Source organism: Cebus imitator, unplaced genomic scaffold (assembly GCF_001604975.1).
Source record: "Cebus imitator isolate Cc_AM_T3 unplaced genomic scaffold, Cebus_imitator-1.0 Scaffold66, whole genome shotgun sequence".
Taxonomy (NCBI): domain Eukaryota; kingdom Metazoa; phylum Chordata; class Mammalia; order Primates; family Cebidae; genus Cebus; species Cebus imitator.
In genome coordinates this window covers 3,544,513-3,559,277 of record NW_016107381.1, presented here as the reverse complement: position 1 = coordinate 3,559,277, position 14,765 = coordinate 3,544,513, and the positions used below count along the sequence as shown (strand labels likewise).

General features: G+C 41.6%; 1 protein-coding gene across 2 annotated transcripts in view; it reads right to left on the bottom strand.

The window, feature by feature from the left end:
• Nucleotides 1-833: 833 nt before the first annotated feature.
• PAMR1 (peptidase domain containing associated with muscle regeneration 1) overlaps nucleotides 834-14,765 on the bottom strand; it is a 96,935-nt gene continuing 83,003 nt past the window's right edge. For both annotated transcript variants that reach the window (XM_017530510.2, XM_017530509.2), the window contains 5 exons: nucleotides 10,659-10,871; nucleotides 8,809-8,875; nucleotides 5,030-5,262; nucleotides 3,471-3,763; nucleotides 834-1,896 (listed from right to left, as the gene is read on the bottom strand). In XM_017530510.2, the coding sequence (XP_017385999.1) occupies nucleotides 1,360-1,896; nucleotides 3,471-3,763; nucleotides 5,030-5,262; nucleotides 8,809-8,875; nucleotides 10,659-10,871 (1,343 nt within the window). In that variant the 3' untranslated portion in view covers nucleotides 834-1,359. The remainder of the gene's footprint in view (nucleotides 1,897-3,470; nucleotides 3,764-5,029; nucleotides 5,263-8,808; nucleotides 8,876-10,658; nucleotides 10,872-14,765) is intronic.

The window sequence follows — 14,765 nt, the reverse complement described above, 5'->3', positions numbered from 1 at the left end:
GTCAAATAGGAATCACCACCAGATGCCGGGAGCACCAGTTCCAGCAGGAGTTGAGGAGCCGAGTCTGCAGGAAGGAGTGCTGGGCCCCGTGAAATAGAGAACATAGCACAAGTTACACTAGTGACAGACTCTAGCATTAAATGTCAACAAAAAAAGACCCACCACATACCACCCAAGAACCAGAAGGAACTTAGGGATCCCCATTCTCATCCCAAAGTTTGAAGGCAGGTGAGCCTCTAAAGCACCAGCCTAGTGAAGAGAACTGGCGAGGAGAGCAGGGGAGAAAGGCTGAAAGAGTAAGTCACCCCAAAAGGATGGTCAGTGCCAGGATTCCTTAAGGTGTCTGACTAGACTGAATTCATTTTCTTTCCTTTAATATCCAGTGGAAGGTAAGGGTGAGGCTTGAGAGAAAAATCACATAAGTTATAGACAACAGTGAAGCTACAGTTTCTTGGCATTTCTAAACCTAGTGTGAGTAAATACATGACTCCAATTCAGATGCTATAAAAGCATTCTATGAAGGTTTATGGAGGTTCAAAGCAGGACTCTGTGCTGGATCTAGAAGATGAGAAGCAGAGGCAACCCTAGAAATTATCTAATCTCTGGTATTTCTATTTGTGCCTTACTGGAGGGTACCAATGTCCCTCCTCCCTTGGCCCATGACCCACCAAGCTCTAAGAGCTGGCATTAAAAAGATGGCATTGGCTTTGTCAAACATGCTATTTGGGAATGATAGCTCTTGGCACTATTTTAAAGGGCTATCACCAAGCCATCATCCCTGATACATGTAGCTCCTAGAAACAGCATGCAGAAGTAAGAGCGTAGCACATTTGTTTTGTAGGTCAGAAGCCAACCCTTGTTTTATTAAAATGTGTACAAGAGATGGGGAAGGAAAAGGACCAAACTGTACTGTGGCCATGTATACAAAAGCAGGTACCACATCCAGGCTCTGCTGCCCTGGGCTGTCCCATAGGCAGCTCTCTAGAACTTGAGAGCCTCTAAACGAGTCTCATGAAGCCCAGATCTTCCCTGGTCAAGCTGATGGCATTCATGTCACTGAAAGGTGGGGAAGGCCACCAGGACAGTAGAGTGGAGAGGTTTTCTATATGGTCTTCTTTGAAGAAACTTAGTTCTTGCAAGCCCTGGCATCTTCCAATTGGCTGCCCTAGTAGTGGAGGAGGCATCAGCCTATGAGCAGCAGAGGTCTACTCACACTTCACTGAGTTTTGTCCCTGAAGTCAGAAGCCCTGGCACAACCAAGTTCACAGGCAAAATCATACTTCAGGTCGCCACTGCTTCAGGCACGACATGTACAGATGGATGCACAGAAACGCTTCTCAAGGAGGGTGTGAGCCTGGTTCATTTCATGTTTCTTTCAATCCAGTCTTTAAAAAGCAGCACCTTGGTGAAGGCAGTGGAGAGGATGTGGCTGCATGTTTTATCATAGCTCCAGCTGACAAGTCCCACCAGATGCCAACGTGGCTCAAGGGATGCTTGTCCTGGAGAGGACACAGCCGCAATGCCTCCTGTCTCTGCAGTGCAGATATCAGAAGGGGCAATGGGGTCCTGTCTGGCACAGAACATGTTATCGGTGACACTCACTGGGATGCCATGGTCCTCATGCTGCTCCTCACACAACAGCGAGTCTACCACGCTGACCACCCCGGAGCGCAGTGTGTCATTCTTGAAGCCAGGGCTCCTCACGTCTGCCAAGACATTCCAGCCAGCCACAGTGATGTGGGACTCCTGGAAGGAAGTGCTGAGGTCCCGACTGGCAGCGAGGCAGATGGGCTGAACTCGGGTGCTGATGCGGGCTTTGTCTAGGAGCTTCAGGATGGCGATGTCAGTGTCAAGCAGGACAGGATCATAGTTGGGATGCAGAATAATGGCAGAAATCTACAAATGCAAGGAATGGGCAGTGACAGTGAGGAGTCAGCTCCACAGTGGACAGGAACAGGCAAGGCTTGGGGATAAATTATTGGGAGAAAACGTCTAAAAGGCAGCTACAATTATTTGGAGACACTTTGCTGAAGGAATCATGGAAAGCAACTGCTCTACTTCCAGGGTTGCAAACTGAAATGCCTCCTAGGGCCTGGAAGTGGGGGATTAAATAAGTGAAGTGGACAGTTGAGGGTGCACACCCATCCAAGGTGGGCAGAGGCCACGTCACTGCAGTCAACCGCTCCATGCCGAAGTGAGACCAGCATTCTAGTTTTGCCGGAAAGTGAGTTCCAAATCTTTATCTGAAATATCTTGATGTTAAACAATGCTTGCAAATAAATAAGTGATTTAAAATATGTGTCAGCACCATCAAGGCACAAACCCTCACAGGCTAAGTTTTCAGCCTCTGGTCTACTGTAAACATTTCATTTACCTTCAAGCCAGCAAATAGAGCTATGCTCAGCATGTTCCACAAGACTTTTCCACAAAGTCTTTCCTGATTTTCCCAGCCCTTGCTGGTCATGCTTTTTGATGGGAGCCTCTAGGAGCACACATCTTGTAAAATTTTTAGGTATATGTTCTATTACCTCAATCTCCTTTGAGTACATTGCCTTGGGATTTCTCTTGTGTCACACTGATCATGATATATTGGTCTGTCTCTCCCACTCAACTGTGGACTTTTCAGAGAAAATAAAATATGTCCTGTTCTTTTCTGTGTCTACTTACAGTGAATGGCACATTGTGGTGGCTCAACAGTAGATGGACAGGTAGGTGGATAGATGGAGAGATGGATGGAGGGATGGATAGATGGAGGGATAGATGGATGTGTGGATAGATGAAGGGATGGATGGATGGAAGAATGGATGGATGGAGGGATGGATGGACAGATGGATAAATAGACAGATGGGTTGGTGAATAAAAGAGAGGTAGGGAGGCAGGGAAAGACAGACGTATATTGTAAATTTGTTAGGAGTATATCTTGGGTAAAACATCCCTGTTCTCAAAGCCTACCTAGGAAAGTGCCCAAATGTTATAGGTGGTAAACCTTTTTTTATTCAAAAAATATTTATTGATAATCTATTTTGGGCCAGGCACTGTGCCACGCAGTGATGGTAGTGACAAATCACAACATTCATGGAGCTAACAGTTTCAGGCAGAGCCAGCCATTAAACAAATAATTTCACTAATTTTTAATTTGTCACAGTTTATGACATACACTACTAGGTGACATACATTACTAGGAGAAGTACATTTTACTCTTAGGTGATTAACTTTTGATGACCAAAATGATAGATGACGTTTGCCTCTATCTTGTTTAAAAATAATCAAGGTGGAAAAAAGACTCCACAATCTTTCTTGATGCCCCCATCTAGTATCTGTCAATGTGAAATATTGAATACTCCTACTTGCCAGGCTCCAGGCTGGCTGCTGACATGCTAAGGGGACAGGGCTTGGCATAGTCACTGCTCTCCCATGCTTGGAGTTTTTTGAGCCAGAGCCCTAGCTTCCATGTATAAGCCCCCTCTTACCCGCAGGTTCTGGATGGTCTTCTCATCTCGGTCATCATCCCTGTAGAATTTCCCCAAAACAACTTTCAGGTCTGCTGTCTTGATCATGGTGACCTTCCCCAGGTCAGTAACACAGTGGGCAGCCACCACCACAGTGCGCTCATTCACCAGGGCACCGCTGCAGATCAGGAACCATGCTCCCTTGTGTAGGCCGCCATCATGCACCCCGCTGGTCCTCCTATAGATGGCTGCCTGCCATGGCCAGCGCAAATCTTGGGTCTTCAGAGCAGTAACATTCTCAATTTTCCCGCAGACTATGGAGAAAGTCTTAGTAAGATAAATTCAGACTTTGCCATCCAAAGGAGAATCTGTTACTCAACCAGAGAGCACAAATCCAAAAGGTGAACCCTATGGGTGTGATGACCACTAAGCCATGTAACCTGGTTTTCTTCTCCCTTCAAATATTAATGAACCCTCCTTGACACAGCTGGCTGTAAAGGAGAGGGATAAAATTGGAGGCTTTGCAGTCAAATGAAATCTGAGTTCTGATCCCAGGCACTTACTATCAATAGGACTTTGGGTAAGTTCTCTAATCTGTTAGAGCCTCTGTCTTCTTGCCTGTAAAATAGATAGAGCAATAACAATGGTCTCACAGAGCTCTTGAGGAGACTGAATGAGATGGTACATGTAAACAAACTCAAAATATCATGACTATCCTCATAGACATGACAACAGTAAACTAAACCATACTGTTCTCCTTTCACAAAGAGGGTAGGGAAGGCAGCTTAGTAACTGCAGGCCCCTAATCCAGATACTTCCACATATTATCTCAGTATTCATCATCATAACCTTAAGATGTAATTAATACCTCATTATATTTTTTGTTTTTTGAAGCAGAGACTCACCCTGTCACTCAGGCTGGAGTGCAGTGCCATGATCTTGGCTTACTGCAACCTCTGCCTCCAAGGTTCAAATGATGCTCCTGTCTCAGCCTCCCAAGTAGCTGGGTTTACAGGCATGTGTCATCACGCCCTGCTAATTTTTTTTTGTCTTTTCAGTAGAGACAGGGTTTGACTATGTTGTCCAGGCTGGTCTTGAACTCCTGACCTCAAATGACCCACCCACCTTGGTCCCCCAAAGTGCTGGGATTACAGGCGTGAACCACTGGTCCTCGGCCTAGTACCTCATTGCTTAAGAAGTATCCAATTGGTATCATTGGTTGATAAGTATAAAAATGGGGGCTTAAACAGGGTAGCCAAGATTATATATCTTAAGGCCCTATGGCAAGTTTAACCCCTTTCCATACTTTGTGACTTAATGACCCTTTCCTCCAAGTAAATATGATAGAATCACCCAAGAAAGTATGACTCTAAGATTTAATGAGTCAATTTCTCCTGAGTAGTAAGGTTAACCCAAAGGAAAACAGCCAAAGGGAAAATACTATGGAATTTCAGATATCACCAAACTAGAGAAAGCATTGGAGATGCTTTCCCAAAAAGTCTTCAACAGAGTTAATGGTTTTTCACAGGCAGTCGTGAAAGATGCAAGATGCTCCAGCCCAAGAATGAGCCTTGACTCACTAGGGATGCAGGATGGTGCCCGCCCACTCCATTTCCCATTCCTCAGACATGTCCTCCGGCTGCTGCCCAGGCGGCGGTAGAAGGGTGAGATGCACTCATACTGGAGCTGGGTGTGCAGATGTTGGTATCCCGTGGGCAGATCACCAAAGGGAAGGGCTGGCTTCTTGGTAGGGGCGCTCTGCAGTTTCTGCTTGCTGAAGGCCGCTGAGTATAGCTGGTGTAATGGTGTCTCCCTGGGTCAGGACACATGGGCCCAGAAAAAGAGCAGGGCGAGGGACAGTCATTGTGGCCTCTTTAGCATTCATGCCATGTCCCATGTAGATATTTGGTTACAGAAACAGAAAAAAATAAATAAATCTCTCTCTCTTTCTCTCTCTCTCTCTCCCCGCCCTCTCTTTCTCTCTCTCTGTCTCTTGAGGCAGGGTCTCCCTCTGTTACCCAGGAGGGAGTGCAGTGATGCAACCTTGGCTCGTTGCAACATCCACCTCCTGGGTTCAAGCAATTCTCATGCCTCAGCCTCCAAAATAACTGGGAATACAGACATGCGACACCATGCCCAGCTAATTTTTGTCTTTTAGTAGAGATGGGTTTTCATCATGTTGGCCAGGCTGATCTTGAACTCCTGGACTCAAGCAGCCCACCTGCCTTGGCCTCCCAAAGTGCTGGAATTACAGGTGTGAGCTACCCTGCCCATCCCAAAATGGCTATCTTATTCTGTATTTCTCTGTTTCTCTGTTTCTGTTTCTCTCTCTCTGTCTCCCTCTCTCTCTCTCTGTCTCTCCCCCTCCCTCTTTCTCTCTCCTTCTCTCTCTCTCTCTCTCTCTCTCACACACACACACACACACACACACACCTCACCTCTCCCACTGAGCAAATTCTCTTGCACACTTCAATCTTCATTTTATTTTTCCATGTCTATGACTGGCATGATTCCAACTGATTAAGATTTTAACCAAAGAGAATAATATCTGGCAAAATAGCTGCTATCCAAAGGTACATTATACATGCACACACAAAGAAATTAATTGCAACATTAAACAGAAAAGGGAGTTAATTTGAATAAGAGAAATCTAGGTATTGTTTTTCTCCAAATATTATCATAATGGGGCAATATTTGGAATTGAATTGAACTAAACTGTGTTGATACAGTAGCTTGATTTAGCAATTAGCAGATGTAATTAGTACATCTCAGAGAATAGAACTTTCTCTCGGGCACATTGATTGGGAGAAATATGAAGCGTTGTGTATGCATGGGAAAAAAGAATATTAAATGAGCCCTGAAGCTGGAGCCCCCAGAGACCACTCAGGGATTCTTGGGGAAGATGTGCACACATTTTGCAGATTGTGTTCATTTTCTATTGGTACCTAATGACTATCAACTGAAAAGTTGAAATTCCTTTAGGAATCTGTATTTTCATCCCTGTTTAATGAATGGAGAAAGCAAGCCCAGAGAGGTAAGTGGAAGTGCGCAGAGGTACGCAGTAAAGAAACTTGGTACCCAAGGCAGTACTTAGCAATCACAATTTCCCCCCTTGTGTCCCCACCACACCAGTTGATATTGTCGTAAGAAATCTATTTTATATACAGTGCTTGGCCCAGAGCAAATATTCCAATCCTGTTGATTTCATTCAACAAATCTTTAGCTCACGTTTATAACCAGGTCTATAGCTCAGGGCGGTCATGAACTTGCAAAGAAGCTCCTCCCTTGCCCATACAAGGTCTACAGTGGGCTCTTGGGTGAGGAGCTGACTGCTGGAGATAGGAATGCCTTCCACTTCAGCAGCCTGTCTTCCCAAAAGATACTTAAAACCAAGTTTCGGTCTTGCTTTTTCATTTACTTGAGAAACCTGGCACCTTGCCTCCTAACCTCCCATTAATATTGCTTTAAAAACAGGAAACCCAGTAGTCTTTTTGAATAGTGCAGGGGCCGCTTTACAGCATGTCTCTTTGGGAAGAACAGGTTGGTCCCACTTATTGGAGAGTCCAGCCCAAGGAAATCACACAAATCAGGAAAGAGGGCAGAATTTGAATTTCACTGCCACCGTTTCCAAGGAAATGCCTTGCCCCTGAAAGGGAAAAGACAAAAATGGAACGAGACAGCCCTGAGGAGGGGTGAGAGACTGATGGATATTCTGACTTATGAATATTTCAGGGAACTTGGCTGTGGTCACCAGAATTCACTGTTACTATTTCTAACAATAGGTTAGAAATCACTGTCTGATGATTATGTGTCCAAGGTGCTTTGCCAGGATCTTTACATAAGACTCAAAGTCTAGTGCATAAGGTAGCAGTCCATGAAGCCAGATACTGAATTTACATCCTGGCTTTGCCACTTCTAGCAATGTGACATTGGACAAGTTACTTAATGTTTCTGAGCCTCAGTTTACCATTCTGTAATATAAATGGTAATAAAATCTGTAATAAAATTGTGCTAATAAAAATACCTACCTCAGAGGTTATAGTGAGGATTAAATGAACTAAGGCATGCAAAGTACTCAGAAGAGCAACTGACATACAGCAAACATGCAACAAATGTTTAGTTGCACAAAACATTAGTGTTGCATTTAGTCCTTAAAACAATCCCCAGAGACAGATTTCTCTGATTATCCCTACTTTCAAAAGAAAAAAACTAAGGCTCAGCAGGTTTAGGAACTTGCCCATGAACTTGCCCAAGAATACCTAGCACTAAAGTCAGAGGCGGACTTGGGTCCTGAAGCTTTGTCAATAGAATTCATTCACTCAACAAATACTTACTGAGTGCCTACTATGTGGCAGGTATGTTTTAGGCACTAGAACTTTCAGTATGAACAAAACATATCATGTTCCTGCATGTGTACCTTTCACATTTTGGAGAGGGTAAGGGAGACAGAAATTAAACAAATAAACCCTTAAAAAATATGTGAGACAACAGGTGGAGAGGGATGCTAAGATAAAAACAGAAACAGAGTAAAAGCTAGAGAATTCTGGGTAAAGAGGTCCACTAGACAGTCAGGGTGAAGATAGAATTGCTATCTGTAAAAGGTTAGGGACATCTCTCTGTTACGCAAAAACTCAGCAGAGAACTGAAGGAAGTGAGGCATTAAGCCTTACTGAGATCCTGTAGAAGCAGGTTCCAGACAGAAGAAGTCACAGTTCTTTCTAAAGCAGAACTGTGCTTGGACTGATAGAGGAAAACCAAGGAGGTCTATGTTGCTGGACTGGAGAGAGGGAGGGGGAAAATGTAGAAGAGATGAGTAGAAAGGGACTACTCCCTCCCCACCAGGTGGACCCCACCCTTGTCTTCCCAGGAGAAAAGCTGGACACACCAGAGGGCTCACATCTCTCTGCATGGCTGGTCATTTGTCTCTAGTCCCTGGGCTCCCCCAGCCTACCTCGTCTCATTAGTTACTTCCAAGCATATCTTCCTAAATTATAGCTGGCTGTGTTTAACAGAAATGTCATCTCCCTAGAAGCTGTCATAACAAGTACCTGGTAATTTCAGGAAGACTCAAGGATTCAAGTCCATTTTCTCAAAGATCATCTGAAAGTCTTGTGTTCCATTGGCCATGTACTTTCCCACGATCCAGTGCAATTTGTACATCTTCCAACAGTTGCTACCTCTTGGCTAAAGGCAGCTGGCTAATAAGCTTCCATCTAACAAGCCCTATTCTTTCATGACCAGTTAGCACTAAATGTCCCTAAGAAACCTCAGACTGTCTTTAGCCAAACACAAGTAGGGAAGGGCAATGGAAGGGGAAATACTCAGCCTTTAGGGCAGAGTGCAGGTGTTTGATCCTCACCTTGACTGCACCTGCATTGGAAGAACTCTCCTTCTCACCAGGTCTGAAATCTTTGGTTCTCTGCAGGCTAGAAATAAAAAGGACACGGCTGCATGATCCTTTTTCATATTCACTATTCACATCATTCAGTTCAGATTCATACCTGACCCCCACTTCTGGACACTTGGTGCCCATTCCCCAGGCTCTCAGAGGCAAGACACATCAGCCAAACTTGAACATCTCACTTTACAAAAGAGCTTGCTGCCTTTCATCTTGATTGACAGTACCCTCTGAAGAATCCAAGAAGAGCAGATGCCTTGGAAGGGCTGCCCCACCTGAGTGATTTAGGACAATGGCATCATAGATTAGGATCATCTGTTCACTTGAATAGAATTAGCAAACTTGATGAAAATGGAATAAAAGTCAAAGGTTCTAAAAGGTAGCCCCCATGGGGAATTAGAAGGTTCTCTTTTGACACCAGACAGCAGTGTCAACCATACATAAGTCTTGGAAAATTGATTCCTTCGTGTTCTTTCTCTGCCGTTAAGGCCCCTAACAATCACTTGAGGGCAATTCAAAGCCCAGTTTAATTTTGTTGAAGTCTCTCTTTCTTCACCAGTGAAAAGGAATCCTTCCCATCTCACTTTCCCAATCAGGCAGCCAACATTCATCTAATTAGCAGCTTAGAGAACTTTGGTTGTATTAATTTGTAAGAGAAGAGTAGACAAAAATCTCCAAGGACATATGTGACACCATTCCCATACTTAATGAAATAAAAATCAGAATTTGTGCTGGTGGGGATGAAGGTCGCTTCTGGCTAAAGTCTAAAGTGATTTATTCCTTTCACAAACCATTCCCTTTCATTCCTTTTCCCATGATTCAGGTTGTTGACAAACACCCAGAAGGCAAAGTAGAGGATTAAGGCAATTATCTGGATAATCTAGGACAAGGACATGTTTTCTTCCCAATAAACAGCCAGATCATTGTGGCCTGACCCCAAATAGAGAGGCTGTTAACCTGAAGCAACTAGTGAGTCAATTCAGTGAGAAACTATGCATCCCCACTGCCAATAGGGAAGGTTCAAATTTCTCTATACGATATTCCACTTTTCTGTCCAACCTACATATTTAAGTTTACCTCCTAGATTCCCAGATTGCCTCACTTTGAGTTTACCACGATGACTTCACTTCTGCCTACACCTCTTTTCTTTTCCGCTGTCTTCCATCTGGAATACCAACCCAACTCCTCTTCACATCTATAAATCCTCCCCAGCTTTCCAGACTGGCTCCAGTCCTACTGGATTCATGCAATTGTCCCTCTATCTCTCCTTTTGCTGAATTTACACCACTCATCTCATCCTATAACTATCCCTTGAATCTACAAGGGTTTACTCTCTTTGTTTTTAAACATCTTCAATCTTAACATCTTCAATCCTCCCCCTCTGTAAGCTGGCAGGGATGATGTGTCTATTTTTTTCTTTTATTTCTTGCATCAGCTTAATATTGCATAGAAAGTAGATAAGTGGAGATATGTAAATGCTTATACATTGCCTCAATTCTATACTTGGATTTGCATATATTAAACTTAGCCCTGTCATCTTTCCTAAACTGCTCTGATAACTATATTCCTCTTCTTGATCACCTCAAGGTGTTGTGATTAGGGAAAGCAGGTCCTCTTGTGGTCCGCCCCTCCCAAAAAAAAGAAGCAAATGTTTTTAGGGTGGTTTCCAACCTCAGAGTTATGTATCGTTTCAGAAATAACTTAAGAGAGAAAGACATTTTTTCCAGGTGCTTAAAAACATGCAAAGAAGCTACCAAAAAGTCTAGCAAATTCATCTCTGTCTATTGACTTCAGAAACAATTGTAAATTACCTTTTATGCAGATGGGCTGTTTCCCTGACCACTCTCCATTCTGCTGGCAAGTTCTTTTCTCATTGCCACTAAGCACATAGGAGTTGTTACAAAAGAAGGACATGATGGTACCAATTTTAGCAGAGCGTCCATTGATAAGTCCAGGGCCCCCTGTTATTTTCTTGTACCCGTTGACTGGAACCCCAGGATCTGAGCAGTTGCTTTCTTCAAGTACTAAAAGAAAGTAAAAGAGAAGGAAAATTGTTAAAAGTCTGAGTTATTTCATTTTAGAATAGAATCTTTCATGTTTCATTGAACTAAAAATACAATGATATAGGACCTGATGCTCAAAAGAATTACTAAATGAAATCTTTTAATAGAAAATACATGTATTAAATATGCCTTTCCCTTGTTTTCATAATTTATTCTTAATTGAAAAATATCTCATTCTATAGATGAATAAATTTGATACCAAATCTGGTTTTCACATCATCTTGTTGTTCATTTCTTTCTCAAACTGCTGGAGCTAGGCAGCCCTGGATAAAATAAATGTCTCACCTAAATTTTCTTACTGGTATACAAGGATTATTGTTTTTCAGTGTTATTGTATTATCTCCTTCATTCTTTAAAGCTTGGGCAATCAAAAACTATTCCATTTCCTATTTGTATTGTACCCAGAAAGTAGAGCCGCTTAGAAATAAGAGTACATACATGAAATGAATTTAGATTTTATATTTAATCTCTAGGAAAATAAAATTATTTAAAATAAAAATTTATTAAATTTTTTTATGTATTTAAAATTATTTAAAATTAAAATTTATTAAAATAAAATAAAATTATTTTATTTTCCTAGAGATTAAATATAAAATCTAAATTCATTTCATGTATGTACTGAAATGTTGAAAGCTATAGTTAAAAAATACTAGAGAAAAAATATGTTGAAAGCTATAGTTAAAAAATTCTAGAGAACAATAAAATTGTAGCGATAACAATAAATTTTCCTTGTTCTACAAATATAATTTTCCATCTCAGTATTTGGTATTTATTACAGAAGTATTTATATTCTTTGACTCCTATTGAACAGCTACTTAAAGTGGAAATGGCTTCAGCAGCTCTTCTGAGCACTAAACAGGATTTTTAGATACATTCTGGAAATATAGGTAACATCTTTCTTTCAAATATAGGTAACATATTTCTCTCAAATAGATTATGGCACCGTACTGAATATGACTTGCCTAAGGAAATAGAGTCCCCATAGAATTCAAACTTTAACTACTTGATTTGGATACCAATCACTCTGTCAGACTCTATCAGCCTCCCTACTTTCTTTTCTCTTTGCTTTTTTTTTTTTTTAAGGCATGGTCTTACTCTGTCACTTAGGCTGGAGTGTAGTGGCACAATCTCGGCTCACGGCAACCTCTATCCCCCAGGGTCAAGTGATCCTCCCACCTCAGGCTCCTGAGTAGCTGGGACCACAGGCACACACCAGCTAATTTTTGTATTTTTAGTAGAGATGGGGTTTCACCATGTTGCCCGGGTTGATCTTGAACTCCTAAGGTCAAGCTGTTCACCTTGGCTTCCTAAAGTGCTGGGATTACAGGTGTAAGTCACCACAATTGACTCCTAGTTTCCTTTTTTATAAATAATTTCAACTTTTATTTTAGATTCAGTGGGTACATGTGCAGAATTGTTACCTGAATATATTGCATGATGGTGACCTTTGGGATACAATGGATACTGTCACACGAGCATTGATCATAATATCAGCTAGTTAGTTTTCAACCCTTGCCACCTTTTCTCTCTCCTCCTCTAATAGATTCCCTGTTTTCCCTAAAACCATTTATTCTAAGACACAGGCTCATCCCTATAAAACAGTCTCTGTGCAATGCAACGATGCTTTTTATCCTCCTTTCCTTTTTTTAAAGTTTCGGGATACATGTGAAGGACGTGCAGGTTTCTTACATAGGTAAACGTGTGCCACGGTGGTTTGCTGCACCTATCAACCCATCGTCTAGGTATTAAGCCCCACATGCATTAGCTATTTATCCTGATGCTCTCCCTCTCCCCACAACCCCACCACCGACAGACTCCAGTGCATGTTATTACTATTCCTGTGTCCATGTGTTCTCGTCATTCAGCTCCTACTTGTGAGTGAGAACATGCAGTGTTTTGTTTTCTGTTCCTGCATTAGTCTGCTGAGGATAATGGCTTCTAGCTTCATCTGTGTCCCTGCAATGGATATGATCTTGTTCCGTTTTATGGCTGCATGGTGCTCCATGGCGTATTATGTATCATATTTTCTTTAACCAGTCTATCACTGATGGGCATTTGGGTTGATTCCATGTCTTTGCTATTGTGAGTAGTACTGCAATGAACATACACGTGCATGCATCTTTATAGTAGAATAATTCATATTCCTTTGGGTATATACCCAGTAATGGGATTGCTGGGTCAAATGGTATTTCTGGTTCTAGGTCTTTGAGGAATTGTCACACTATTTTCCACAATGCTTGAACTAATTTACCAACATTGTAAAAGTGTTCCTATTTCTCCACAGCCTTTGCAGCATCTGCTGTTTCTTGACTTTTAAATGCTCGCCATTATGACTGGTGTGAGATGGTATCTCATTGTGGTTTTTATTTGCATCTAATGATCAGTGATGTTGAGCCTTTTTCATATGTTTGTTGTCTGTATAAATGTCTCTAAAATTCATAACGAACCAAAAAAGAGCCCATATAGCCAAGACAATTCTAAGCAAAAAGAACAAAGCTGGAGGCATCATGCTAACTGACTTCAAATTATACTACGAGGTTATAGTAACCAAAACAGCATGGTCCTGGTACAAAACCAGTATCTTTGAGAAGTGTCTATGTCCATGGCCCCTTTTTAATGGGATTGGGTTTTTTTTCTTGTAAAGTTGTTTAATTTCCTTGTAGATTCTGAATATTAGACCTCTGTCAGATTAATAAGTTGGAAAAATTTTCTCCCATTCTGCAGGTTGTGTGTTTGCTCTGATGATAGTTTCTTTTGCTGTGCAAAATCTCTTTCATTTAATTAGATCCAATTAGTCAATTTTTATTTTTGTTGCAATTGCTTTTGAAATTTTTGTCATGAAATCTCTGCCTGTGCCTTTGGTCTATGTGGTATTCCCTAGATTTTCTTCTAAGGTTTTTATAGTTTTGGGTTTTACATTTAAGTCATTATTCCATCTTGAGTTAATTTTTGTATAAAGTGTAAGGAAAGGGTCCAGTTTCAATTTTCTGCATATGGCTAGCCAGTTCTCCCAGCATCATTTATTAAATAGGGAATCTTTTCCTCATTGCTTGCTTTTGTCAGGTTTGTTGAAGATCAGATGATTGTAGATGTGTGTTCTTATTTCTGAGGTCTCTGTTATGTTCCGTTGGTCTATATGTCTATCTTTGTACCAGTGCCATGCTGTTTTGGTTACTGTAGCCTTGTACAGTTTGAAGTCAGTTAGTGTGATGCCTCCAGCTTCATTCTTTTTGCTTAGGACTGTCTTGACTATATGGGCTCTTTTTTTGGTTCCTTACGAATTTTAAAGTAGTTTTGTTTAATCCTGTGAAGAATGTCAATGGCAGTTTAATGGGAATAGCATTGAATCTATAAATTACTTTGGGCAGTATGGCCATTTTCACAATATTGATTTTTCCTATTCATGAGCATAGAATGTTTTTCCATGTGTTTGTGTCCTCTCTGATTTCCTTAAGCAGTGGTTTGTAGGTCTCCTTGAAGAGGTCCTTCACTTCCCTTGTTAGCTGTATTCCTAGGTATTTTATTCTCTTTGTAGCAATTGTGAATGGGAGTTCATTCATGATTTGACTCTCTCCTTATCTGTTGTTGGTGTATAGGAATGCATGTGATTTTTGCACATTGATTTTGTGTCCTGAGACTTTGCTGAAGTTGCTTATCAGCTTAAGAAGTTTTTGGGCTGAGATGATCAAGTTTTCTAGATATAGGATTATGCCATCCACAAACAAAAACAATTCAACTTCCTCTCTTCCTGTTTGAATATGCTTTATTTATTTTTCTTGCCTGATTTCCCTGGTCAGAACTTCCAGTACTATGTTGAATAGGAGTGGTGAGAAAGGGCATTTTTGTCTTGTGCCA